Consider the following 27,731-nt stretch of genomic DNA (forward strand, 5'->3'; position numbering starts at 1 on the left):
CCCCATTAGCATGGGTCCCATTTTTTTTTTTTTTTTTATGGTTACACAAAAAATAGCTTAGTGATTAACAGCGTGGGACCTGGAGCCAGACTTCCTGGGTTTAATCCTGGCTCTGCCACTCACAAGTTGTGTGATCTTGGCCGTGTTACTGCACCTCTCTGGGCCTCCATTTCCCCATCTGTAAAATGGGGAGATAATAAGCTGCCTACCTCATTAAGACCCTTGGAAGGATTAAGCACATCTGTACATAGTAAGTGCTCAAGAAATATTAGTTATTCTTAACATGGTTATTAATATTTAGTCTTCACTTCTTCTGAGTCTTCTTTATTTATCAGACACTTTTTTTTTCTTTTAAGCTCTTTATTGGAATATATTTGCTTTACACTCTTGTACCAGTTTTTGAGGTACACCAAAGTGAATCAGCTGTATTTATACATATATCCCCATATCCCCTCCCTCCCACCCTCCCTGTCCTGGCCCTCTAAGTCATCACCCATCATCAAGTTGATCTCCCTTTGTTATACAGCAACTTCCCACTAGCTATCTATTTCACATTTGGTAGTGTATCTATGTCTATGCTACTTCGTCCCAGCTTCCCCTTCGCCCCCACCCCCCAACCCCGTGTCCTCAGGTCCATTCTCCACATCTGCATCTTTATTCTTGCCCTGTCACTGGGTTCATCAGTACCATTTTTTTAGATTCCATATATATGAGTTAGTATACAGTATTTGTTTTTCTCTTTCTGGCTTACTTCACTCTGTATGACAGTCTCTAGGTCCATCCACCTCACTAGAAATAACTCAACTTCATTCCTTTTTATGGCTGAGTAATATTCCATTGTATATATGTGCCACATCTTCTTTATCTATTCATCTATTGATGGGCATTTAGGTTGCTTCCATGTCCTGGCTGTTGTAAATAGTACTGCAATGAACATTATGGTATATGTTTCTTTTTGGATTATGGTTTTCTCTGGGTATATGCCCAGTAGTGGGATTGCTGGGTCATATGATAGTTCCATTTTTAGTTTTTTGAGGAACCTACAAACTGTTTTCCATAGCGGCTGTACCAGCTTACATTCCCATCAACAGTGCAGGAGGGTTCCCTTTTCTCTACACCCTCTCCAACATTTATTGTTTCTAGATGTTTTGATGATGGCCATTCTGACCAGTGTGAGGTGATACCTCATTGTGGCTTTGACTTGCGTTTCTCTAATGATGAGTGATGTTGAGCATCTTTTCATGTGTTTGTTAGCCATCTGCATGTCTTCTTTGGAGAGATGTCTATTTAGGTCTTCTGCCCATTTGTGGATTGGGTTATTTTCTTTTTTGGTATTAAACTGCATGAGATGCTTATATGTTTTGGAGATTAATCCTTTGTCCATTGCTTCATTGGCAAGTATTTTCTCCCATTCTGAGGGTTGTCTTCTTGTCTTGTTTATGGTTTCTTTTGCTGTGCAAAAGCTTTTGTTTCATTAGGTCCCATTTGTTTATTCTTGATTTTATTTCCATTATTCTAGGAGGTGGGTCCAAAAGGATCTTGCTTTGATGTATGTCATAGAGTGTTCTGCCTATGTTTTCCTCTAGGAGTTTTATAGTGTCTGGCCTTACATTTAGGTCTTCAATCCATTTTGAGTTTATTTTTGCAGACACACTTTCAAATCCTTTCCCTGACCACCTGGTTGCTTTCCTGAGCACATGTCTGAGAGTGTCAGTGTCTGATCGTGGTCAACCAGGTGGTCCAGCCATGCTAAGTCATGTAGATTTCATACTAACGCTAAGAGTATCCATTAATGAAAATGTGCTTAGTATCCACCAGGAAGTATGCTAATCAGCTGGTATGCCTCTTCTCATTTAACTCTCACAGTACTCCTCAGTCCTTCCTTCATCATGCTTATTACGATGTGCTATGATGAACAGAGGAAACCTCTCCCTTAAAAGCTTAGAGAGGCAGGGCTACCCTGTACAGCAGTATAGAGTGTGCACTGCACAACTGTGTGCTGGAGGTCAGATGTCTCCTAGAGCTGGACTTCAAACTCCAGTTGGCCTGAAGCTGTGTTCTTAACCACTAGATGCAGTGCTCCTGGTTAGAGCAGGGTTCAAATCCTATCTCTGCTCCTACATTATTCTGCCTCCTGACGTTTTTTCCTTTTGAAGTCTCATCATCTGGGGGTGTTGGTTGTAAAGCATCCTGGAAATAAACCTCTGCCTCAGAGAATCCCTCAGGATGGACAAACCCCTTATCTCTGAGTAGAAAATTAGTTTTTTTTTTCTGTGGCTAGTTGAGCACCATGCTTTCCTTGTGCCCCTTAATGTCGCAGGAGAAGAGGTGGCACAGTTGGATGGATCTAGATTTAAAGCCCGGCACCACTACTTGCCTTGGGCAAGTCACTTGATCTCTCTGAGTCTCAGTTTACCCTTCTGTGAAATGGGGCTAATGAGAGCACCTACCTTGCAGAGTTGTGATGAGATAATCCAGGCAAAGGACTCAGTACAGTACCTGGTACGTGGCAGCTGCTATGATCACGACCCTCTGGGTGCTAACTGGGGAGGGCCTGCGGTTGTGGCCTCCAGCTCTGTGCCCTCCATCAGCATCCCGTATCTTCTCACACAGGCTGGGGCTGCTGGTTTGTTTCTACGATGACCTGGAGCTGCTGGACGCTGCAGTGGCCCAAGTCCTCCTTCACCAGATGATCAAGTGCAGCCACCTGAGGGGCTTCCAGGCGGGTGTTCAGAAGGTGCAGAAGGGCTGCAGGGCCCTGGACCCTCGGCCTCACTTTCACTAGCCAGAGAAGAACAGTCTTGCCTGGCCTTTGAGAGAAAACATGTAGGGTTAATCAAGATATAGGTCCAGCCACAGCAGGTGGTATCTCAAACACCGGCATGAGCTTAAAATGGGAAGAAACAACAAAAAACTGTAGGAAAAGCTTGAATAGATCAAAGTTCAATCAGAGGGGCCACCTCAAACTTAAATACGCGTAAGGTTGCTAGGGGATTTTAAATGCAGATGTAAGGTCTGGGTGGGGCCCTAGACTATGCATTTCTAACAGCTTCCAGGTGATGTTGAAGCTGCAGTGGAGGAGATAAGGCAGTGGTTCTCAAACCTGGTTCTGTGCCAGTGACACACCCCTCCTCCAGGCTCCACTGCCCAGAGAGTCTCATGTTATTGGTCTGGGGTGTGGCCTCAGATGGTTCCCATGCAGCCACGGTGGAGAGCACTGGGACAGAATGTATTTACTGAGCTCCTAGACCAAGGTTTTGGACAAATAGGCACATGGGGACTGCCTCATTTCCCTCCCCTCCTCTATCTCTCCTTTCTTCCCTTAAAGTCTTTTTTAAAAAAAATTATTTATTTTTATTTATTGGCTGTGTTGGGTCTTTTTGCTGCGCCTGGGCTTTCTCTAGTTGCAGAGAGTGGGTACTACTCTTCCTTGTGGTGGCGCAAGCTTCTCGTTGCAGTAGCTTCTTTTGTTGTGGAGCACGGGCTCTAGGTGCGCAGCCTTCAGTAGTTGCAGCACACGGGCTCAATAGTTGTGGCTCGCAGGCTCTGGGGTACAGGCTCAGTAGTTGTGGCACATGGGCTTAGTTGCTCCACACCTTGTGGGATCTTCCTGAAACAGGGCTCGAACCTGTGCCCCGTGTATTGGCAGGTGGATTCTCAACCACTGCGCCGCCAGGGAACCCCTCTTCCCTTAAAGTCTTAATTTTGCCCAGCTTCTCTCACTTCTTTGAGACTTTCTCATTTTTTTAAATTGAAAAGATGACATGAGACCATGAATATTGATTCAAGAAATTTTTGATAATATCATCTATAATTCCACAGCAGTTTTTCACACATCACAAAACCCTCAATCCCATTTGGCATTTGACTTAGTAGGCATTGTCTTGGTCAGTGCATATTTTTGTTTTCCAGGAAAAGAATCCTTCCCAAGCAAACTCAAACAAAAATAAGAAAATAAATGTATTTTAAGGCCACAGGGGTAGCTGTGACCAAGAAGAAAGTCAGATACAACTAGATATGAGAGAACCCGTTGGGTCATCTAGGTCAGTAGTTCTCATACCTGAGGGTGCATCAGAATAACCTGGAGGGCTTGTTAAAAACAGCTTGATAACATGCACACATCCAGAGTCTCTGGTTCAGGAGGTCTGGGGCAGAGCCTGAGAACCTGCATTTCTAACAACTTCCCAGGTGATGCTAATATTCCAGGTCAAGGACCACGCTCTGAGAACCACTGCTTTAGGCCTTTTGCGGATGTGGAAGCTGAGCTCTAGGGAAGGGGAGCTGCTGAATTTGGGGAAAACCAGGAGCTGTGACAGCTGTTTCTTTCACTTTACTCTGCTGCCCCCCAGTGGCCATTTAGAGCACTTGCGTACACTCATCTGACATGAATATATATGGTTCATGCAAATTCGGGTGTTAAACACGAACCTTTCTCATTTTTTTGTACAGAGGTCACATTACAATAGATGAGTTTATCACCTTCTTTACTGGAAGCAGTTGGGAAACGCACTTGACTATAACTAGACAGGCGTGTTGCAAAAATAATTAAACGGATCATAGAAATGTGAAAACCTATCACATAATCTTACATGAAAAATATAGACAGAAAATTGCGCTTCTGTTCATGTTACAACTATGCAAAGACTACATACCACAGTTTATTTATAAAGGCATAAGAAGTTTTGGAAACATATACACCCCATTACTAATCATGGTAATTTTTTTAAGGTAGGATTTTCAGGAGACTTTCACTTTCTTGTTACTGTTTTTTAAAATTAAGTATTAATTAATTAATTAATTAATTAATTTTTGGCTGTGTTGGGTCTTTGTTGCTGCACGTGGGCTTCTTCTAGTTGCAGTGAGCGGGGGGTCTACTCTTTGTTGCTGTGCACGAGCTTCTCATTGCAGTGGCTTCTCTTGTTGCAGAGCATGGGCTCTAGGCACGTAGGCTCAGTAGTTGTGGCTTGTGGGTTCTAGAGCGCAGGCTCAGTAGTTGTGGCACACGAGCTTAATTGCTCTGTGGCATGTGGGATCTTCCTGGACCAGGGCTCGAAACTGTGTCCCTTGCATTGGCAGGTGGATTCTTAACCACTGTGCAACCAGAGAAGTCCTCTTGTTACTGCTGAGAATTATTTTTAGATAGGTTATATATCATTATGACAGCCCCCCTACCCCCGGATATTTCATGAAAGAAAAGCAGCCATATGGACAGGATATATATAGATATATATATATATCTATATATATTTCTTTTTTTTTTTTTGAGGTAAACCAAGTTCAATCACCTGTATTTATACACATATCCCCGTAATCCTTCCCTCCCTTGACTACCTCCCATGGACAGGATATAGAGTTCAAGGTCACAAAAAGAAAATCGATTCTAGGGGAGTGTGGTGGAGTTACAGGTGAAGTGAACAAAATTTCCTTCTGCCATGCTTTAAGGTTGACTTAATAACAAATTAATATTTAAATGAAGCATACAGTGAATTTGCAGCATACGAAGGTCAAGGCCAGAGGAGGTGCTGTTCTCAATGGGGCGACTCATGGTCTGGGCTCAGCAGGAGCCCCTCTCCCTTTGACAGGGCAGGGTGGCGTGAGGGTGCGCCCTGGGATGTAGTCAGAAGGAACCACCCTCCTGCTGGCTATCGACCCTCATCCCGGCTTGCTCCCCTCCTAGCTCAAAGCTGACCTCCTGGAAATTGCCACGGAGAACCAGACCCTCAATGAGACGCTGGGCTCTTTGTCAGATGCAGTCGTGGGCTTGACCCACGGTCAGCTGGAATCCCTCTCATCTGAGGCTGTGCACGGCGCCATCTCGACCCTCAACCAGGTGTCAGGCTGGGCCAAGAGCCAGGTCATCATCTTGTCTGCCAAATACCTGGCCCACGAGAAGGTTAGTTGGAGCTTGAACTCTGAAGGCCTGAGACCCCAATGGCCGGTAATACACACCAACAGGGGCAGCCAATCAGTAAGAACATAGTGCCGAGGAGGACCACTTGGGTGCGAATCCTTGGTCTACCAATTATTAGCTGTGCGGCACTGGAGAATTAGCTTAACTTCTCTTTGCCTCAGTTTCCCTCCTTGTAAGATGGGGATAACAATAGCACCTGTTCCGTAGGATTGTGTGAGTCAGCACAAGGAAGAGGTTAGAACAACACGTGACCGAGGGTATGCGCTCAAGTTAGCTATCTCTGAGTTAATCGTTTAATCTTCCCAACAACTGTCTGAGGTCAGTAGTGCTATAACCTCCATTTTCCAGGTCGCTCATATGAAGCACAGAGCGTATAAGGGAATTGCCAAGGCCACATGAAAGGGACAGAGCTGGGAGTGAACCTGGGGCATCCAGCTTCAGAGCCATCTTGCTTCACTCCCATGCTAACTACCTCCATCATGGTGCCGTGACCACTGCCCACCCATTCTTACTTTCTGACTCAAGACCAAGGGTAGACCATTCATCTTGTCCCTTCAAGACTCTGGTGACTTTAGTTTGAAGGCTTTGCAGACCTTCTGTTTTGACTGGGGCCACATAGATCTACTCTGTGAATCTGATCTTCGGGAGATGAGGGAGACTGTCTTGGTCCTCCCAGCCCTGGACCAAGAGCCTTGTCTCATTCCTAGTGTGCAACCCTTGCTGCAGAGGGGTGAGGTGACTTTTGCTAAGAAGCCAAGAGCTCAAAAAGGTCTTGCCTTCTTTGGGGACAGTAAGGGACTGTCCATTTTACAGGGAATAGCTAAAGGAAACCACTCAACTGTTTTTTTTTTTTTTTTCTTATGGATCCAAGGAATGTCTCTGATTATGTTACATCTAGCATCTTCATTCCAAAGGAGTGGGGGAAAAACCAAGCATGATTCCTGTTAGGGTGGCCAGCTACAGTCATATTCGTCATAAAATATCAGACTCACATCCTGAGGCTATTTCAACTCAAACCTTCCACATGAAGATAGATGAGCGTGGGACTTTGCTGTGTCAGATGCCCGTCTGGTGACATACTGAGGACAGTGGGCTGTCTCAAGGTTCCATAAGAGGGGGTGGGCTGGGTGAACTGAAAGCCCCACGACCTACCTGAAGGTTTTTTCCCATTGTGTTGCCGACGTGGGCCCAGTAGCGCCCGACGTTCAGGCTTTTTTTTTTTTTTTTTATAAAGCAGAAACTCTAATGTGGATTTTTATAAGATCCCTCCAGTATTTACGTCTTGTCAGCTAGTTCAAAGTGCACGCAGAAAAGCCCGTTGCCTGGTCAGCTGCGGCACGTGGGGGGCACACTGCTGGTTTTGCTGTGGCCTCGGAGAGTGTAGTAATTCCTCCAGCCGCGCAGTTGCTGGTGTCGTGTGTTTTGATGCTTAACTCTCTTTCCTGATGAAGGCGGGTCTGGGAGGGCAGCTTGTGTCTTGTTTGTGGTGGTGCCTCAGCGCCCATCCTGACACCCAGCCTGCAGTGGGGCCTCGGAAAGGTCTGCACGGTGGAGGCCCGCAGCTGGGCCTCACCCTTCCTCGCCGGCACCCAGATGCTGTCCTTCTACAACGTCAGCAGGATGGGCGGGCTGCTGGCTGGGGTGGGCACCCAGGCCTTCCACGCCATGGACCGCAGGGACCTCGCGCGCCTCCTGAGAAGCGCCGTCTCACTGCACCTGTCCGACTTGTCGCCTGCCCAGCAGCACGGTGTCCTGAGCAAGGTGAGAGGAAGATGCCTGGTCTGCAGCCCCGGGGCTTACAGAGCGTGTGGTGTTGGGGCTTTGTGAGTGGCCTGTGGCTTTGGGTGCGGTTGTGCTGAGCCTGGAGAATGCCTTCTCTTGATGCTCACCTTCCCTTCCTTCCAGAAAGAGTTTCTGGGGTCTTGCCTTATTCTCTCCAGACCCTGGTGCTCTCCCCAGCCAGTCGAATCTGGAAGACTTTTCTTCAGTTACATTTCTCGCTGTACTAATGTTTTAGGAGTTTGGTTTTCAAATGTGAAAATGAATCCTGAACCCACCTTGTGCTTCTGAAGGTCCCTTCTCTCATGCACTGAAGCCATGTCCATATTCCTCTTTCTCACTTGCAGTGAGTCTTCTGGGCATCCTATTCTATCAGACTTGCAGGGTCCAGTTGTACAATCTAAGAAACCAACCCAAAAGATTCAGCCTAAAATACCAGCACCTTGCAGAAAGCTGTAGCACCTATGGTTAAGGAGTGTGAGTTTTGGAATAAGACGGACTTGAGCTTAAATCTCAAATACTGACTTTCAACCGATTACTCATTAAGCCTTGGTTTTCTTACCTGTAAAATGGGGATAAGGGTGGTCCCCACCTCATTGGGTTGCTGAGCAGACCTGATGGATTTTATTGCCCCTGAAGCACTAGACACAGCGCCTGACCCTCATCCAATGCTCAATATACTGTCTACAAGGTCACTGCTATGTTTCTTCTTACTTCTGGCAGGTAATGGAAGCAGGAGATACTGCCTCGGGCATTGTGGGAATACAAGGCGCTTTCTTTAAGGAAGTGTCTCTCTTTGACTTACTGAGGGAACCAGGATTCAACTCCACAGTCCTGAAGGAGAAGGAGCTCCGGCAGAGTCAGGTACGACCACGACACCCAGAGGTGACGCCTGGGTTTCTGGGAAGGTCTAGGGTTTTTTTTATTCTTTTTAAAACTTTATTTCTTTATTGGCTGCGTTGGGTCCCCGTTGCTGTGTGCGGGCTTTCTCTAGTTGCCGAGAGCGGGGGACACTCTTCATTGCAGTGTGTGGGCTTCTCATTGCGGTGGCTTCTCTTGCTGCGGAGCACAGGCTCTAGGTGTGTGGGCTTCAAAAGTTGCGGCACACGGGCTCAATAGTTGTGGCTTGCGGGCTTTAGAGCGCAGGCTCAGTAGTGGTGGCCCATGGGCTGAGTTGTTCCACGGCATGTGGGAATCTTCCCGGACCAGGGATCAAACCCACGTCCCCTGCATTGGCAGGTGGATTCTTAACCACTGTGCCACCAGGGAAGTCCCTGTTCTAAGGTTAAACTGGTAAAAGAAACATTTCTGTGTGATTAAACTCAGGAGGCAGAATAGCGTAGTGTTAAGTTAGACGAGCCCCAAGCATGAATTCTGGGGCTGCTGTTTATTAACTTTGGGGTCACGGCTTCTCCTCCCACGGCCTCAGTTTTCTCACGTGCAAAATGGGGATCATTTCTCACGAGCATCACCCTAGACCGTGCGCTGTACATAAGAGCCCTTATTACTGGGGCCGCCTGCGGAGGGCTGTGCTGGGGACGCGCGGCCTCGGAACTTCCCCTGACTTGGCTTTTCATCATTCACTCGTCAGTGTTTAAGGAGCCCCTGCCCTCCCCACCCCCACCCCCCCACCCCAGGTGCCAGGCGCTGTGCGTGGTGCTGGGGACACAGAAGAGAACAAAACAGAGGGAAATCCCTGCCCTCAGGGGGCTTCCATCCTAGCAAGGGAGACAGACAGTGCGGGAGATCAGTCATTAAATGTGTGTCCTGTTAGGTGATAGATGGTCATGAGTAAACCAAGCGAGGGACAGGCCTGGTTTTAGGGGGTGGGAAGTGAGCTGTTTAGACAGGCGACCTCGCTGAGCTCAGAGAGGCTGTGGCGGGGCTGCTGTGAGGACTGCCTTCTACCCTGGGCGAGAAGGGGAGCTGAGAGGGGTCTGAGAAGGGACAGGATCTGACTTCTGTCTTCAAGGAATCACTCTGGCTGCTGCACGGGGACTGAATTGAGGAGAGCAGGGCGGAAACAAAGGGACCAGTTAGGAGGCTACGGCATAGTCCAGGCAACAGAGCACAGTGGCCTGGACTAGGTGGTGGCAATGCAGGTGGTGACCAACGGTCAGATTCTGGGTACATTTTGAAAGTACCAGCTACAGAACTGGCTGTCAGATTGGATGTGGGTGTGACGGAGGTGGGGTACCAAGGCTGATGCTCTGATGATCTGTGGCCGGTTACACACCAGCTCCGGATTCAGTGGTGGTAGCAATTATTTTATTATTTGCTCGCATGGTCCCAAGCCTCTTGCCTAGGGCTGTCCATGAAGTTGGATTCAGGTGGTGGCTGGGGCTGGAGTCTCACTCATGTGTCTGACACCTGGGCTGGGAGACTCAAACAGCCGGGGGTGTCTCTGTCTATTTGGGTGTGGTCTCTCCATGTAGTGGGTTGAACGGTGCCCCCCCCAAATTATGTCCACCCAAAATTTGTGGGTGGGAATGTGACCTTATTTGGAAAAAAGGGTCTTTGAAGATTTAATTAAGTGAAGGGTCTCAAGAGGAGGTCACCCTTGATTATCTGAGTGGGCTCTAAATCCGATGACAAGAGGGGATGACCCAGACAGCAGAAGAGAAGACAGACTTGAAACACACAGAGGAGGAGGCTGTGTGAGGGTGGAGGCTGAGACTGGAGGCGTCCGGCCACAGGCCAAGGAGAAGCCACCAGAAGCTGGAAAAGGTGGGGAAAGACTCTCCCCTAGAGTCTTTGGAAGAAACCCGGTCTGCCAGCACCTTCATTTTGGACCTCTGGCCTCCAGAACTGTGAGAGAATAAATTTCTGTTGTTGCAGGCCACCAGGTTTGTGGTCATTTGTTGCGGCCCTTCTAGGTGTTGAATACTCTCCAGAATGGTGGCTTTGGGCAGCGGGCCTCGTACAGGTGCTTCAGAGCTCCCAAGGTGTGTGTTCTGAGAGAGAGCCATGAGAAGCTGTCACCTTTGGTGACCTTGAAAGTCACCTAGCATCACTTCTGCTGCACTCTGCTGAGGCTGTCACAAAGCCCCCCTCCATGCCACCCACCTCCAGCTACAAGCAGACTGCATCTCTTGATGGGGGAGTGGTTCTGGAAGCTTCTAGAAGAGCATATGAGGCAGAAAATATATGACCACTTTGGAAAACACATCCTGCCACATATACCTTCAAGACATTTTTGTCTCAACAACTGAGTTGATAGAGTCGCCATTTCCTGAGATGGGGAGAATGATGGAAGGACCCTGGAATTTGATCCTGTGCCCGAGGAAATCTCTGGGGCCACACGCAGGGTGCCTGGAACTTACCTGCCCGGCTGCTCCTCTCTCGTGGGCTCAGCTGCCATGTCACCAGTGCCTCCACCTAGTGCCAGCTCATGGTTTATTCTGTTTAGGGAATTATGTTCAAAGTTTCAGAGTCTATAAAATAGATGAATATTGCATGTGATCATATTTGCACGTGAGGTGTTCTGTGCATTCTTTGAAACAAACAACCCCTCCGCCTGCTAGGTCTTGCTCTCCTGGGGACCCACCTGGGAAGGACTTGAGGGGGGAGCCGTTGTGAGTAGGAGTTACCTTACTGATGAAACTTTCTAGCCTGTCCGTCATCCATTCACTTTGTTTCCTGGGATGCCGTGTGTTCAGGAACCAGCGGGTGGGTATGAAAACAGGGGCTATGGGGGGCCCACAACTGGGCAGCGGCTCCTTTGAGCACAGGAAGTAAACCCCAGCCTTGCTGCCCTGGCTTTACTGCTCATTTGCCTCCCGGAACATCGGGATCACCTGGGGTGTGAGAGCGTGGGCTCAGCAGTTACCTGGCGCCAGCTCAAATCTCAGCTCTGCCGCTTAGCAATTGTGTGGTTCTGGGTAAGTAACATCTTCCCTTCTGTAAAATGGGAGCAGAGGACTCACTATGGTGGCTGAGTGCTCCGTCAGCGTGGCAATCGTTCTGTCCCTCAGGCCTTGCTCCTGTTTGAGCTTCTGACAAAGACGACCAGGAGGCCCGAGGAGCTCCTGAGGTAAGCCTGGGGCTGACGAGCCCCCTGGAGTCTCCCCCCTGAGGAGCCTCCTTCCCAGCGGGCAGAGTTGGACAGTCCTGCCCGCAGCGGGTGTCAGATCAGACCTGCCTTCTCCTGCTCCTTCTCTCCGTTTCCCTACTCCCCTTTTTCTCCAGGGTCCCTTGTTTTGTTTTCTAGCTCAGGGCAGCTGATCAAAGGTGTAACGTGCTCCCACGTTGAGGCCATGAGCGCAGACTCCTTTCTGGCTCATTTCCAGTATTTTGAGAACAACTTCTCCCTGCTTTCACCGTATCAGGTACCCTCGAAGCACTTCCCTGCCTCTAATTCTCTCTCCTGACCCCAGTCACCGGGTGGATTAACTGTGGCGTCTTAAGATACTTGTGCCAGGATTAGACTGATGCAAGTAATGATATGGGGCCAAATATTGAGCCAGGTTTTCTCCAATTTCTTTTTTAAAAGCGCCACATACCTATGCCTCTACAGCCAGAGTTTCAGCAGATTGGCTATTCTTAGCTCAGATTTAAACCCCCAAATTCAGTCGGAAGGGATACTGTTTTGCACCTTCACAACTATGCTCTCCTGGGACTTCAGGTCACACCCTCATTGACCTTCCTGTCCTTTCCAGGGGTGGCCTGGTGTGGAAACAATACTCTAGGAGAATTTAATTTTTCATTTAAAACTTCGTTTTCCCAACAGTTAAAGAGACTCTTTAACCCTTTGGGGAGACCAGAGACAGTGACTGACTTTCACTGTATCTCATTAAGTAAAAACAGGCTTTGGGAGCAGTGTTTGGACTCGGTGTATAAACAGTCAGCTGTGCAGAGTCTGAGAGGGTGAGCAGATGGCCCGGTGCGTTTCAGATCTGAACCAAGAGTTTCCAAACAATGAATTTTCTCCCCAAGAGCCAGGAAGGGTAAAGCCGGGTGTACAATCTTTTGAGATCATTAGAGGAACCTGCAGGTTTTTAACGAAGCCTGTCATTCCCCCAGATTGTTCATTCTGTCCGTGGTTCTCATACTCAAGCTTGCATCAGTGTTGCCTGGAAGGCTTGTTTGCTGGGTATAATGTTTCCGTTTTGCTGGATGAATAAGTTGTGGAGGGTGAAAAATTCGGGAGATGGGTGATGGTGAGAGTTGCACAACACTGTGAATGTTCTTAGTGCCACTGAACTGTACAGTTAAATATAGTTAAAATATTGGATTGGCCGAAAAGTTCGTTTAGGTTTTTCCGTAAGGTGTTACAGAAAAACCCGAATGAACTTTTTGGCCTACCTGATAGAATGTTTTATATTATGTGACTTTTACCACAATAAAAAAATGAAAAAATTTCTGCTTCAAAAAAAAAAAAAAAGTTGTGGAGATGTGCTATACAACATAGCACCTGCAGTTAACAATGTGGTATCTGCACTTCACAATTCACTAAGAGGGTTGCTCTCAAGTCATGTGCTCTTTCCACAACAACCAAAACAAAGGGGCAGAAGGAAATATTGGGAGCTGTTGGACGTGCCTATGACCTTGATTGTGGTTTGCATATGCCCAACTCATCAAAGTGTACGCATTAAATATGTGCAGTTCTTTGCATATCGATTATACCTCAATAAAACTGTTAAAAAAGCAGTTTGCAGAGCTCCACGTGCAGAGTTTCCCTAGGGTCTTGGGGTGAAGCCTGATACTTTTCGTTTCCAGCGGTTCCCTGGTGAGAACCACTGAGCTATATTAAAAGCTTTGCCCAGGTAGGGCAGGAAGCAGGTGATTTCTGTAACCTGGACCTTGGATGACTGTCTCCTTCCATTCATCAAGCTGATCCAATTGATGGAGTTCAGACCCACTTTGAGGAAGTGCTGCATGTTCAGACAGGAAGAGTTGTCCCAATGAAGCTCCTTCCCTGACTCCGCCCAGTTCTCAGAACCTTCAAATACCAATAATTAGAAAATTTGCCTTTATTGTTTATCTTTTTGCTGAAAACACATAATTATTATAAAACAAAACAATAGAAAGTAAAATTTCTCCTAGAGCAGGGTTCTCAACAGGGGACCATTTGACCATATGTGGAGACACCTTTGATTGTCACACCTGGGGGAGATGCTACTGGCACCTAAGAGGTAGAGGCCAGGGATGCTACTTAACATCCCATAATGCAGAGGACAGCTCCTGCAACACGGAGTTATCCTGCCCAAAATGTCAGTAGTGCTGAGGCTGAGCATTGCTGCTCCAGAGATAACTACAGAGGAAGTTTGCTATTGACTTGGAGAATTTTTGGTATATATAAAACATATTTACATATAATTTAAAAAACACAAATGAGCTCATACCATACACAATGTTCTGTTTAAATCTGTAACACACACACACACACACACACACACACACACACACACACATCTATCACATAGAAACAAAATAGTTGCATAGCATTGCGTTGTATGGCTATACCATAATTTACTTAACCAGTCCCCAATGATGTATATTAAGGTGACATCTCACTTGCTTGCAGTTATAAACAAAACTGTGGTGAGCATTCTCAGACTTAAATTTTTGTGTGCATCTTGTTATTGCCTCAGTTTCCTCATCCATAAATTGGGTGCAATAGTGTTACCTACATCGTAGGGTGTTCTATTTAATAAGTGAACATATAGAAAGCACTTAGAACAGTGCCTGACACACTGAAAGCACAATCTGTGTTTACCTTTATTATTATTGGACTAAATTTCTAGAACTGCTTTGATCTTTCAGATTAACTGTTTGGCGTGGAAATACTGGGACGTTTCCAGGTCCTCTATGCCGCCCTTCCTCTTGGCTGCACTCCCGTAAGTGAACATCAGTCCCCCTTTCTGGCTCAGCAGTAAGATTGGCAGGTGTCACCAAAGCCAAAGTGATTCTCTGTCCCTGGGTGTTGGTGAGGAACCAGAGGCAAGTGGAGAGCGCCTTTGACAGTTAAGTCCTTGAGAACCTGCATTTAAATTCTAAGCCCCATGTTTCAGACAGATTCTCTTGCTTTTTTTTTTGTTATTTAAAAACCAAAGCCAAAGCAGCCCGAGCCTGAATGAGTGAGTGCCAGTGAAGCAGGTCACATCTGGGATGGCCTCACAGCTGTGTCCAGGCTTCAGGGGAATCAGGGCTGATGGGAGCAGTGGGGATTTCTCCTGGTATATGTGGATGTTCAGGCCTGGGGGACAGCCTTGCTTTTTAAATATGGTCTGGACACTGTTTCTCTCTTTTTCTCTTTTTTTTCCTCTCCCTTCTCTTGCTGCCATTGTCTTCATTGAATTAAAAATATTTACTGAGTGTTTACTCCATACTAAGTTCTCAGAGATACGTAAACTAAGATCAAGTCGATATTTGGTTGAAAGTGACAGAACCTTAACTCAAACTGGCTTAGGCAATAAAAGGTAGTTTTGAGTTCAGGAAAGTCCAGGAATGGACTTCAGGCATGGCTGGATCCCAGGGCTCAAATGAGATGGCCAGAGAGGTCAGGGAGGGCTTGTGTGATGCCCTGGAGTGTTTTACTTGTATTCTGGGCATAGATTTATGTTTCAGAGAGATCATCACCACTGCCCATATAGCGGATGGAGTGCAGGGCTCTGGCTGGAAGGAGACAGTGGAAGCTTATTTCTGTAAACTTGACCTTTGCATGACTGCTTCTTCCACTCACTTATGTCTCGGCTCAAATGGTATTGCCTTCAAAGGGGGTCTCCTGGATGTCCCCACATCATTCTCCATTACAGAGGCATTTAATTTTCTTCCTTACATTCATTACTAGCTGAAATGATCTGTTTCATTAACTGGTTTCTGTGTTTCTTCCCTCTAGAGCATCCTGAGGATAGGGACCTGCCCCTCATGTCTGGTTCATGGTAGTAGCTGGTGCCCAGCAGTGTTTGGCATGCAGCAGGTGCTCTGTATATATCTGCTGAATGAATGAATGAAGAGATAAATAAGACAGTGAAACTAGGAATGGAGAGGCAAGAACAGATTTAAGTAATACTGAGGAGCTAGCAAGGACAGATTTGGGAATAAAGAGGTAGAGGAGTCTGGGATGGCAGAGAGGAGGCAGAACATGTTTGGGGGAGGCGTTGAATTTGGTTTTGGAAGTCAGGTGGTGATGATGCCACATGGGTCTAGAGCAGTCTTTCTCAACTTTTATTTCATTACTGCCTCTCATAGGAGAAAAGCTTAATATCTCCCTAATGGGAGAAATTACAAGGAGGAAGATTCTGTTGAGTAGGGTTGAGCTTTGGTGGGTTACACATCATTGTAATAACTAAGATTCCCTGCCCACATCCTTCCCTCTCCCTGACCCAGTTTGTCCCCATTGGGGGTGGTATCACTCCTGTTGAGAATATATGGTCAAGAGCTTGGAGGAGAGTTCTAGCCTGGGGTTGACAGAATTGGGAGTCATTTCTCTTACTCTCTCTTTCTCGTCTTTTTTTCCTCCACTTTCTATTTTATTCTCTGTCCTCTTTGTCTCTTTCTTCTTCTACTTTTTCATTTCCTTTCTCCTCATCTCCCCTCAACCAGTCCACCAGCCAACCTTTGTTTATGGAGATCCTATTCCCTGATCAGTGTTGCTGTGTCATGGGAGAGGAGCGTGATGAGAAGCTTGTTTCCCGCCCATGGAAGAGGAGCATGATGGGAAGCTTGTTTCTCGCCTGTGGAAGAGGAGCATGATGGGAAGCTTGTTTCCCGCCCATAGAAGAGGCGCATGATGGGAAGCTTGTTTCCCGCCCATAGAAGAGGCGCATGATGGGAAGCTTGTTTCCCGCCCATAGAAGAGGCGCATGATGGGAAGCTTGTTTCCTGCCCTTAGAAGAGGAAAATGATGGATGGGAGGCTTGCTACCTGTCCAAAGGAGAACATCTCTGGGGAGAACAAAGATTTAAGGCACATCCTGTGATAAGCTCTTGGGCATGCAGACCCTGATTTCAGGGGCAAATACAAAGCAGCCACTGTTTTCTTTCCCTCATTCTCCCCATCTCTCTCCAGGGCTCGCTACCTGGATTCTGTCCCAGCCTCCCAGTGTGTGCCCTTTCTGATCAGCCTGGGGAAGAGTCAGTTGGATTCCTTGGTTTTAGATTCCCACAAAAAGAACTCAGTCCTCGAGAAAGTGCAGCAGTGCTTGGTAAGGAAACTCTTCCTGGATGACACTTTCACTGGTGTCCCTTCCCCTCCGGGTATCTGTGGCCATCCTGGGCAGCTCTCAGTGGATCTGGCTGGGCTCTCAAGCCTGATGTGATGGCCAAAAGTGTGAGTTGTGGGTCTCAAAGCTGGCTCTGAAGCCCCTGGGTGGAACACTCTTGGCTGCTGGTTCTGGGGCCTGCCATTCCGGGGCCTGTTGCTCTGGAGAACTTGAAGGAGCACAGTACCCGGATTCTGGGTTCTAGACGCGTCTCTGCAGTGATTGGTTATGTGGCTTTGGGCAGGTCACTTCCCCTCCTTGAGCCTCAGTCTCCTCATCTGTAAGTTGGGTGCAATAGCACTTTCTTCATAGAGTTATTGAGGACATGAAATAGGTAATATATTATTAATGCAAAGGCCCAAAGGGCAGAGCTGGCAGTTTCTTTGTCTTGAAAAAGTGGATATTAGTACTTACCTCTTACAGTTACTTTGAAGATGAATGGATTCAGACCTGAAAACGCTTAGAACAGTGCCTGGCACATAGCAAGTAAGATATTTTTGTCATTTTGAGAAAGAGCTTTGGAGGCTTTCAAGGACCATACAAACTTAGAAGTGCTGTTTTTCTTATTGCTGTACTATCATTATAATGGTTACTGAACTCTAAAGTATCCTCAGAGAAATCACAGTGACACTGATCACAGCCTCACTGAGTGAGTGCCCACGAGGTACAAAGTCTTCTGCCCACACCCGCTTCCCACATCACTGTGGGGTCTCCCAGACTTCTGACGCCTGCGCCCCTGGGGTACAAATCAGGCCCTGTGCCTCCTCTATGAGACTGTGGCAGGGTAGGTGCTTCAGATCCTGGAACCTTTACAAGGTTTGGGGTCAGGGAGTATTTTACGGGATCACGATCTTGAGCCCCAGTGGATCTTTCCACCAGCTCCGCTTGTCTGTTTCAGAACAACTCCATTGCTGACGAGTACACTGTGGACATCCTGGGGAACTTGCTCTGTCACCTGCCGGCGGCCATCATCCACCGTGGGGTGTCCCCCAGGGCCTGGGCCACCGCCCTGCACGGCCTCAGAGACTGCCCGGCTCTCAGCCCCCAGCAGAAGGCAGCAGTGAGGCTGAGGCTCCTGGAACAGTACGGGTGAGGAGGGCCTGGGGTCAGCTCCAGGCCTGGGGCAGGGGTGCTGGCCAAGGGGCGCCCAGCCCTGGCTCTCCTGCCTCAAAGCAGAGTCTCTAACTTATGTTGAGGTTAGACACTTAGATTTATTCTGGAAACGTGACTTTTCTTCTTTTGGCCTCAGATTCCCTGTCAAGTGAGAGTGACAGCTGCTCTACAGGCCTCCCATGGTTGTCACCCATGCATCTTGGCTTGTGGAAAGGGAAAGAGTTTCAAAAAGATGGCACTTTACAAATGCGAGGAGGTGTTATGATTATTTTTGTTGTGAAACAACAACACTGGTAGTAATAGAGCAAATAATAGAGGCACTGCCAGCTCTGGGCGAGTGAGAACTCCCTGGGGTAGAACAGGGCTGTTCTTTCTGAAGTTGTCAGATATTTGAGCAGGGCCTAGACATCGGTCAACGGTTAGACCACGAATGTCTTTGGAGTAATTACTGTGTCCCAAGCACTTAATGTTATCAAATATAGAGTTTAAGGGCTGGGACTTGGGAGCCTGACTCCGTGGGTTAAATTTTTCTATCATCTGCTGTCTGTGTGATCTCAGAAAAGCTACTCAGTCTTTTTGCACTTTATTTTTGCATCTGCAGGATGGGGACAGTGAGAGTTGTGATGATTAGCTGAGTTAATGCATGCAAAGGACTTACAGCAGTGCCCGGCAGGTAGTACTGAGTGTGTGACAACTGCTTTACGACTAGGAATGAAGATACAGGGATTATTATTATTATTTTTTAAAATGTTATTATTTGAAGTCTATAGATATTTTATTTTATTTTTTAATTTAATTTAATTTTTTGACCACGTTGTGTGGCATATGGGATCTTAGTTCCCCAAACAGGGATCGAACCTGTGCCCTCTACATTGGGAGCATGAAGTCTTAACCACTGAACCACCAGGGAAGTTCCTACAGTGGTTATTATTGTGTGGCTCCTGCCCTCATGGAACTTACAGGCTAGTGGGATAATATTGTTAATCAAAGAGATAGGGGGATTCTTTTTGGTCGGGTGTGGTTTGTCTTGGTCCTAGGAGAAGGGTTATCACTGCTAATTGGGCTCACCTCCTTTGGAGATATCACCAAATACAGTGTGAGGCACTTCCCTGTAGACATTTGGGGGTCTCCGTAAGAACAACAGTGGATCCTGGGTCAGTGCTGTTATTATTCTGCCAAGGAGAGAGGAAATGTTATCTTGCTATAGGAGGAGTAATTTAAAAGGAACAAATGGTAATTTAAAAGGAACAAATATATCATTACTGTTCTATTGAGGAGGGAGGAAGGAAACACTCTGATGCAAATGACAGAAATTCATTAACTCAATTCACACTAAAAAAATGGGAGTTTATTGAGTTTAGAAATGAATGGGACTTCAGGCATGGCTGGATCCAGGCACTCAAATGATGTCATCAGGAATATGTTTCTCCCATCCCTCAGCTCTGTGTTCTTGGGTGTGGCTTCTATTTTCTCCATTTGATGAGAAGAATGGCCTCTAATATCCTTTTTATTGCTAGAGATGCCAGAAGAAAGAGAGCGCTTCTCTAGTAGTTCCATCAAAATTCCCAGGGATGGCTCTCGTTGGTCAGTCTACATCACATGTCTGTTTTCTTGGTTAGGGACAGGGGACCATGTGATTGACAGCCTCTCCAGATATAAAGATAGTCCTTTCCTAAAAGAAAAAGATGCAGGGGGACAAGGACAACAGCACGATGTTTCCATTTACTGCTTATTATCTCTCCTTAGACTCCCCCAGAACTGGACAGCTGAGACTACGAAGGATTTGGGACCCTTTCTAGTACTTTTCTCAGGAGATGAATTAAGCTCTGTTGCCACAAAGGTACCTCTGTGTTCTATGTTTAGAAGGCTGAAGGAGTTTGAAGGGAAGAGGAAGTGTGGTTAATTATATTCCTTTGGGTTTGCCACCAGTATGTTTTTCTGGAAACTTCCTCCCTGCCTCACAGAGCTCAGGTGTTTCCAGCTCCACTCCAGAATGCCCAAGGTTCAGGGAAAGGGAATAAGGCAGCAGCTAAATGAACTCTGGGCCTTTCACGTGGCCTCCAGGCAGAGGTGTACAGCCTGGGAGCTGTCACTTAGCTGCCACTCAGCTATCTGTGTGCTTCCCCCATGCATGCCTGTTCGAGGGCTTGCACCCACCAGCACCATTTGCACACGCACATCTGTGTCCAGTATGTGCAATGACACGGGCAAACATTGAATCCAAAACCAAATCTTTGTTGAGCATTGCCTTGGGGTGTAACACTCTACTTGGAATAACCCTCCAAGAGTTAGACAAGGCCAAGAGGCATGCCAGATGAGCATGTACTAGTCACCTTCTGCTGCGTAACAAAGCCACACAATCTCACCACCATGCAATAGAAAACATTTATTTCCTGCTGACTGGTCTGTGGATCTGGGACAGTGAGTTTGCCTCTGCAGGTAGGCTACCTGGAGCTTGTTCTTCTCACTGTGAAAGTCTGAAACTCCAGAAAAGGGACTGCAAAGTGCAATTCTCCTTAAGGCCTAGGCTGGAAGATGGCTGGCAGTCACCTTCCACGGGCCAAAGCAAATCACATGACCAAGCCCACCTCGGTGGGGCAGGTCTCCTCCTCCATGCAGGTGTAGGGTGGGGTAGGAGGGGATGTTTGCTGAACAAGAGTCAGCTCAACCGCAAAGCACATCCACACGCTCTCACCCCTGTACTCACACACGCAAGATGTATGTTGTCATACATGCTCAGGCGACCTGAATACCCGGCACGTCACCCAGGTTCACACACGCACAGCAACATTGTCCAGTGTCCAGTCATGGTAAAATCATCTCCTGGGGTGTCCGAACCTAGAGGTATAAGCAGCAGGTGCATATATCTTATAGGCTTACCTAATCTTTTTAAAAAATTAACTTTTGAAATCAAAAAAGTCTCGTATCAATGTGGTTAAATCTCAGAAACACAGTGTATGAAAGTTGCGAAAAATATGTACAGTAGGATATGACGTGAATAAATAAATACTAATTTTAAGCACATGCCAAACAATGTCATATATAAGAGGAGTTTAAAAGTACATGAGAATGGTTAATTATCAAGTATCAAATTCAGGGTGACAGATATTTCTGGGGAAGGAGGGAGGCCAAGGATGAGGGAGGGAGGTGTCAGTTATATTTGTGTTGTTTCATTTCTTAAACTGGGTTCTGGGTACATGAGTGCTTTGGTGTGTTATTCTCTCTATTTTTTGTTTTAATACCTGAAATGTTTAATAGAACAAGTAATACATGCTCCTGGTTAGAAAATCCCAACAGACTATAGTATAAGAAGTTTCCCACCCCACATTTCTAGGTTCTTAGCTTCTTTCCTCAGCGGCAATTGCTGTTCCCAGATTCTTCTGCATCCTCTCTGGAAAATCTTCCTCCTGCCTTTACATGTTGTCCCTTTAAAAATACAAGGTGGAAAATACTCTGCTGTGCAATTTGCTCTTTAAAAGTTAACTATTTATCTTAGAGCAGTTGCTCATGGGAATCACCAGGGAGATTCTAAAAGGGACAGACACACGGGCCCCACCCCAGACCAATGGTCTCAGAATCTCTAGCGCAGGGCCCGGGTGTCTGTGGATTTCCCAGGCGCTTCTCATCTACAGCCTGGGCTGGGAACTATTGGCTTAGACTGTGACTCTGATTCTCAAGATTAGAATAGAAAGAGGAACTATATATAACCCCGGTGACTTTTGGGACACACTCTTTGGGAGACCAGGACACAGAGACACACTGCTGTAGGTGAGTGTTTGATGAATTCTCTAGACTCTTGGACAGATTTACCAATAATATCCCGAGTCTTGACCAAGTGCATCAGCTCTAGATGAGAAATGGCACCTTCTCCAGGGCAACGAGAAGCCCCCTCATTGCTAGTCTTCATCTAGAACTCAGAGATAGCTCTTTCCTCCTTTTATACATGTAAATTTTAATAAAAATTAAAAACAGTACCAATCCCAAAAGAGACAGGAACACATACATTTTTATAGATATTATCAGATGGCAATGATGCAGAGAGATAAGTCTTGCAGAGAAATAAGTATGCATATTTCCTACATCTTGGCCAGCATTAGGTATTATCACTTTATTTTATTTTTGACAATCTGATGAGTGAAAAACAATGTATACTTATGTTAGTGAACATGGATTAGTACTGAGGTTGGGTATCATTTTATATCATTCTTTGTAGAGACTAGGTTAGGTGAGCTATATGAGAAGCTGCTTCAAGCATACCTCAGAGATATTATGGTTTGGGTTACCAATCACCACAATAAAATGAATACTGCAATAAATCGAGTCACATGGTTTTTTTTGGTTTCCAAGTGCATATGAAAATTCTGTTTACACTATACTGTAGTCTATTAGTATACAACAGCATATGTCTAAAAAATGTAAATACATTAATTAAAAAATAATTTATTGCTAAAAAAATGCTAACCATCATCTGAGCCTTCAACGAGTGTAATGTTTTGCTGGTGGAGGCTCTTGTCCCGATGTTGATGGCTGCTGACTGATCAGCATGGTGGTTGCTGAAGGCTGGGGTGGCTGTGTCAATTTCCTAAGCTAAGACGACATTGAAGTTTGCTGCATCAATTGACTCTTCCTTTCACTACAATTTCTCCGGAGCGTGGAATGCTGTTTGACAGCATTTTATCCAGAGTAGAACTGCTTTCACAATTGGAGTCAGTCCTCTCAAACCCTGCTGCTGCGTTATCAACTATGTTATGATTATGTAATATTCTAAATCCTTTGTTGTCATTTCAACAGTCTTCACCGGGAGTAGATTCCATCTCAAGAAACTACTTTCTTTGCTCATCCATAAGAAGCAACTCCTTTATCATGAGATTGCCCCAATTCAGTCACATGTTTAGGCTTTACTCCTATTTCTAGTTGTCTTGCTATTTCCACCGCATTTGTAGTTCCTTTCTCCACTGATGTCTCGAAACCCTCAAAGTCATCCGCGGGGGTTGTGATCTTCTTTCAAACTTCTGTTGATGTTTTGACCTCTTCCCATGAATCACAAATGTTCTCAATGGCATCTAGAATGGTGAATCCTTTCCAGGAGGTTTTCAGTTTACTTTGCCCAGATCCATCAGAAGAATCATTATCGATGGCAGCTTTAGCCTTAAGAAATGTATTTCTTAAATAATAAGACTTGAAAGTCAAAATTATTCCTTGATCCATGGGCTACAGAATGCATGTTGTGGTAGAAGCTGTGAGAACAACATCCATCTCCTTGCACATCTCCATCAGCGCTCTTGGTCACCAGGTGCATTCTCAATGAGCAGTAATATTTTGAAGAATCTTTTTTTTTTCTGAGCAGTAGGTGTCAACAGTGGGCTTAAAATATTCAGCAAACCATGTTGTAAACAGATGTGCTGTCATCCAGGCTTTGTTTTTCCATTTATAGAGCACAGGCAGAGTAGATGTAACATAATTCTTAAGGGCCCTAGGATTTTTGGAAAGGTAAATGAGCACTGGCTTCAACTTAAAGTCACCAACTGTATTGGCCCCTAATGAGAGAATCAGCCGGTCCTTTGAAGCTTTGAAGCCAGGCAAGTCCTAGGTGGTATCTTTTCCCGATATAAGGCTGCTTAGTAGCCATCTTTGTTAATTATCTGAGTTAGGGTTAGGGTTAGGGTTGGGGTTAGGATCGCTTGCTGCAGCTCCTATATCAGCCCTGCTGTTTCATCTTGAAGTTTTCAGTTATTAGATGCCGACTTTTCTTATACCTCATGAACGAGCGTATGGTCACCTCCACTCTTTCTTCTGCAGCTTCCTAACCTCTCTCAGCCTTCACGGAATTAAAGAGAGTTGGGTCTCGCTCTGGATTAGGCTTTGGCTGATGGGAATGTTGCAGCTGGGTTGATCTTCTATCAAGACCCCTAAAACGTTCTCCGTATCAGCAATAAAGCTATTTCCCTCTCTTGTCATTTGTGTGTTCACTGGAATAGCACTTTTAATTTCCTTCAAGAACTTTTTTTTTGCCTGCACAATTTGGCTTACAGTTAGGTGCAAGAGGCCTAGCTTTCAGCCTGTGTCAGCGTTTGACATGCCTTCCTCACCAAGCTTAATCGTTTCTAGATTTTAATTTAGAGTGAGAGACTCGTGACTCTTCCTTTCACTTGCACACTTGAAAGCCATTGCAGGTGGCTTCCCTGGTGGCGCAGTTGTTACGAATCTGCCTGCCAATGCAGGGGACATGGTTTTGATCCCTGGTCTGGGGAGATTCCACATGTCCTGGAGCAACTAAGCCCATGCACCACAACTACTGAGCCTGTGCTCTAGAGCTGGAGAGCCACAACTAGTGAGCCCATGCACTGCAACTACTGAAGCCCGTGCACCTAGAGCCTGTGCTCTGCAACAAGAGAAGCCACTGCAATAAGAAGCCCATGCACTGCAATGACACTGCAATGAAGAGTAGCCCCCATTCTCCGCAACTACAGAAAGCCTGCACGCGGCCACAAAGACCCAACACCGCCAATAAATAAAAATAAATTAAAAAAAATCCATTGCAGGGTTATTAATTGACCTAATTTCAATATTGTTGTATCTCAGGGAATAGGGAGGCCTGAGGAGAGGGAGACAGATGGGAACAGCCTATTGGTAAAGCAGTCAGAACACACACTACATTTATCAATCAAGTTCACTGTCTTATATGGGCGCGCTTTGTGGTGCTCTAATTACAATAGTAACATCAAGGATCACGGGTCACAGATCACCATAACAAATACAGTAATAATGAAAAAGTTTGAAATATTGTGCGAATTACCCAGACGTGACATAGAAACATGAAATGAGCAAATGCTGTTGGCAGAATGGTGCCGATAGATTTGCTAATGAGAGAGTTGCCACAAACCTTCAGCATGTAAAAAATGCAGTATCTGCAAATGCAATAAAGTGAAGTGCAATGAAATGATGTGTGCCTGTATAAAGCAAAAAAAAAAAAAAAAAAAACAATGGAGGCAGCGAAACAGGGTTCCAGTTTACACTCTCATTTAAGTCTGTGTTTAATGTGCTTTAATTATTATTCATTCCTTGTCTTTCGTCTTCTCTGCCCCACACAGTTTCCTGACATCCTTCAACAAACAGCTTCTAAGGTGGCCGGGACTTTGCCCCCCAAAGAATTCCTCTGGGCTGTCTTTGAATCTGTTCGGAACAGCAGTGAGGAGAGCCCCAGCTCTGACCCCAGCCCTGGTGAGTGTTTCTGGGGTATCTGAGCCCCTGTCATGGCAGCCGTGTTTTGGCTGACATCAAGAGGACTCCTTGTCCATGGGACTGGATGCAACGTTTGCAAAGCAGTAGAGTAGCAAAAATCCACGGGCCATAGAATTACATCTTTGTAAAGTGATTTGGAATCACATCTTGCACTCCTTACCCAGGCCAGGAAGTTTAATGAGTGAACGTGTGCAACAGACATTTCAAAACAGTTGATTTAAGGGCCAAAATGGCTGTGTGGCTCTGAATTGCTGTGCTGCGGCCAAGCTGGCCAGATGTGAATCCCAGGGCTGCCACTTAATGGGCTGTGTGACTTTGGGTAAACTCCTTAACCTCTCTGTGCCTCAGGTTTCATCCTCTGTAAAATGAGGGTAATGAAAGCCCCTACCTCATTAGAGTATTGTGAAGGTTGGTGGGTTTAAACCTATCAACACGTCCACAACAGCGCCTGGCATGTAGGAAATGCTCCGTAAGTATTAGATATTATTACAGTGTGCACCTACTAAGTGTAGACTTGTGCCGGGCAGGAGGAGACAAAGGTAACCAGACCCAAGAATGATGGTGATAATGAAAGTTGACAATCTATCTGTGCTTACTTTCTTTCCTGCAACAAAAAAATTTTTGAGCACTGACTAAGTCAAGAAAACAAAAATCCCTGCCCTCATAGAGCTTACTTTCAAATTGTGGGGGGCGGGGCATAACTAGACAATACATTGCAGATGTAAGTGAAATACATAGTATATTGTATGATAAGTGTCAAGAAGGAAAATAAAGCAAGGACAGGAGTTGGGGAGGGTGGGGTGTGGGGCTGTGATTTGAAAGGAGAATGGTTAGGGAAGGTTTCACTAAGGTGATGTTTGAGGAAGGCGGCAGGGGGCCCTCTGGGTATCTGGCGTTAGAGCTTCTGAGCAGAAGGGGTGTAACAGGAGTGGGGGGGGAAGGAGGAATGCGGGGCCATGTGGCTGGAGTGGGGTCTTGACTCCTTGTAAAGGAAACCCTAAGGTGGGGGCTTCCTGGGGGCATCGAGCACGGACGTGTCGTGATCGGATTGATGTTCACCTTGGGTCCTCACCTCACTGTGCACTGTCTTGTCCTCACCTCTGTCCTGTGGGGAGGGCACTGTGGTTTCTCCCCTTTTCTTGACGAAGGAAGGTGAGGTTTAGAGAGATGAAGAGATTTGGCTGAAGTCTCAGAGTTGGTAAATGGCAGCTCTTGGACTTGAACCCAAAGCAGGTGACGTTCACCCCTAGCCCTTACTGCCCTCACTGCCTAGCAGTCCAGCTGTCATATCGCTGTGCTCCTACTCTGTGCCTGTGGATATGTGAAAGTAAGACTTTCCACACTCAGGGGAGGATGCCCTTAGCTCCAGTGCTTCGTTGGCGTTTTTCTTTAGTTGGTTCTGGGTATTAATTACTGCTGTGCTTCTAGTAATTAATGGATTAGAAGAATGACTACTCGGTTTCATTTTAGTTAATTTTTGTGTGTGTTGATTCATTCAGCGAATATTTGCTGAATACCTACTAGGTGTCAGGCCCTATTGTAAGCCCTGGAAACACAGCAGTGATAAGACCAAGTCCCTGCTGTACTTTTTGGCCATTCTGTTCGCTCTCATTCTGTACATCTCACTGGATCCTATTTTCATTGCAAAGTGGAGTAAAGGGGGTCTAGGAGAGAGGGGTCTTTTGTCTCCTCCAAGTGCATCGTGACAAAGATGTTTGAGGACCAGGCATGTGCCTTTGACCTGCTTCAGTTTTGCCTCTTGATTGGAGTCCAGTGAATTTCTGTTGAAGATGCAGTGAGGGGGCGTGGCCACAGGGCTCGGAAGTGCCCAGCCCTGGGTGGTGCTGGTGAGTCTGTCAGCATCGGGGGTCATCAGCTGCTGAGACAAGAAACCCAGGACTGGGACTTCCCTGACGGTCCAGCGGTTACGACTCCGTGCTGCCACTGCAGGGGGTGGGGGTCAGGGAACTAAGTCCTGCATGCTGTGTGGCGCGGCCAAAACCACAAACACAAACACAAACACAAACCCGGGGTTGCTCTTAAGGCACGGTTTTTTCCTCCTCTCAGGTTGGGCACATCTGGGCCAGCAAAGACAATATCTCATTTGTGTGTTGCTGAGAAAGCAGTTTGACTAGGGAAGGTTCAGCTCCCTCAGGACTGACGTGGATGGGTTTCTCCTGTTGCCAAGGAAAATGTAACAGACCCATTTTTCCTCTCTCCTGGGATGGGAAGGCCACAGCTTCCACCAAGATTTTTATGGAGGGCAAATCATCTTTCCTTTCCACCCTTAGATAGGAGAGCCCCTTTCTTGTAATTCCGGAAGCCTTAACTCTGGGTTGCAAACTCAGATGCGTGGCGTGGCTATGGCAGGTAGCATAATAAAAATGGCTAATGTGTACTGAGTGCTTACTGTATACCCGGTGCTGTTCTAAGTGCTTTATATATAATAACACATTTCGTCCTCACAGAAATTCTAGGAGG

At 46.3% G+C, this 27,731-nt stretch overlaps 1 protein-coding gene across 2 annotated transcripts in view; it reads left to right on the forward strand.

Annotated features, from left to right (window-relative positions):
* The window catches only part of OTOA (otoancorin), a 60,591-nt gene that overhangs the window by 18,609 nt on the left and 14,251 nt on the right, over positions 1 to 27,731 (forward strand). Inside the window, exons 11-21 of one of the 2 annotated variants that reach the window (XM_057750138.1) lie at positions 2,592 to 2,737; positions 5,678 to 5,893; positions 7,505 to 7,672; positions 8,414 to 8,554; positions 11,665 to 11,723; positions 11,901 to 12,018; positions 14,456 to 14,529; positions 16,703 to 16,838; positions 17,794 to 17,984; positions 19,755 to 19,848; positions 25,100 to 25,229. In XM_057750138.1, the coding sequence (XP_057606121.1) occupies positions 2,592 to 2,737; positions 5,678 to 5,893; positions 7,505 to 7,672; positions 8,414 to 8,554; positions 11,665 to 11,723; positions 11,901 to 12,018; positions 14,456 to 14,529; positions 16,703 to 16,838; positions 17,794 to 17,984; positions 19,755 to 19,848; positions 25,100 to 25,229 (1,473 nt within the window). The remainder of the gene's footprint in view (positions 1 to 2,591; positions 2,738 to 5,677; positions 5,894 to 7,504; positions 7,673 to 8,413; positions 8,555 to 11,664; positions 11,724 to 11,900; positions 12,019 to 14,455; positions 14,530 to 16,702; positions 16,839 to 17,793; positions 17,985 to 19,754; positions 19,849 to 25,099; positions 25,230 to 27,731) is intronic. The other variant, XM_057750139.1, reaches the window with a different exon arrangement.

The sequence above is a fragment of the Hippopotamus amphibius genome, chromosome 9 (assembly GCF_030028045.1).
Source record: "Hippopotamus amphibius kiboko isolate mHipAmp2 chromosome 9, mHipAmp2.hap2, whole genome shotgun sequence".
Taxonomy (NCBI): Eukaryota; Metazoa; Chordata; class Mammalia; order Artiodactyla; family Hippopotamidae; genus Hippopotamus; species Hippopotamus amphibius.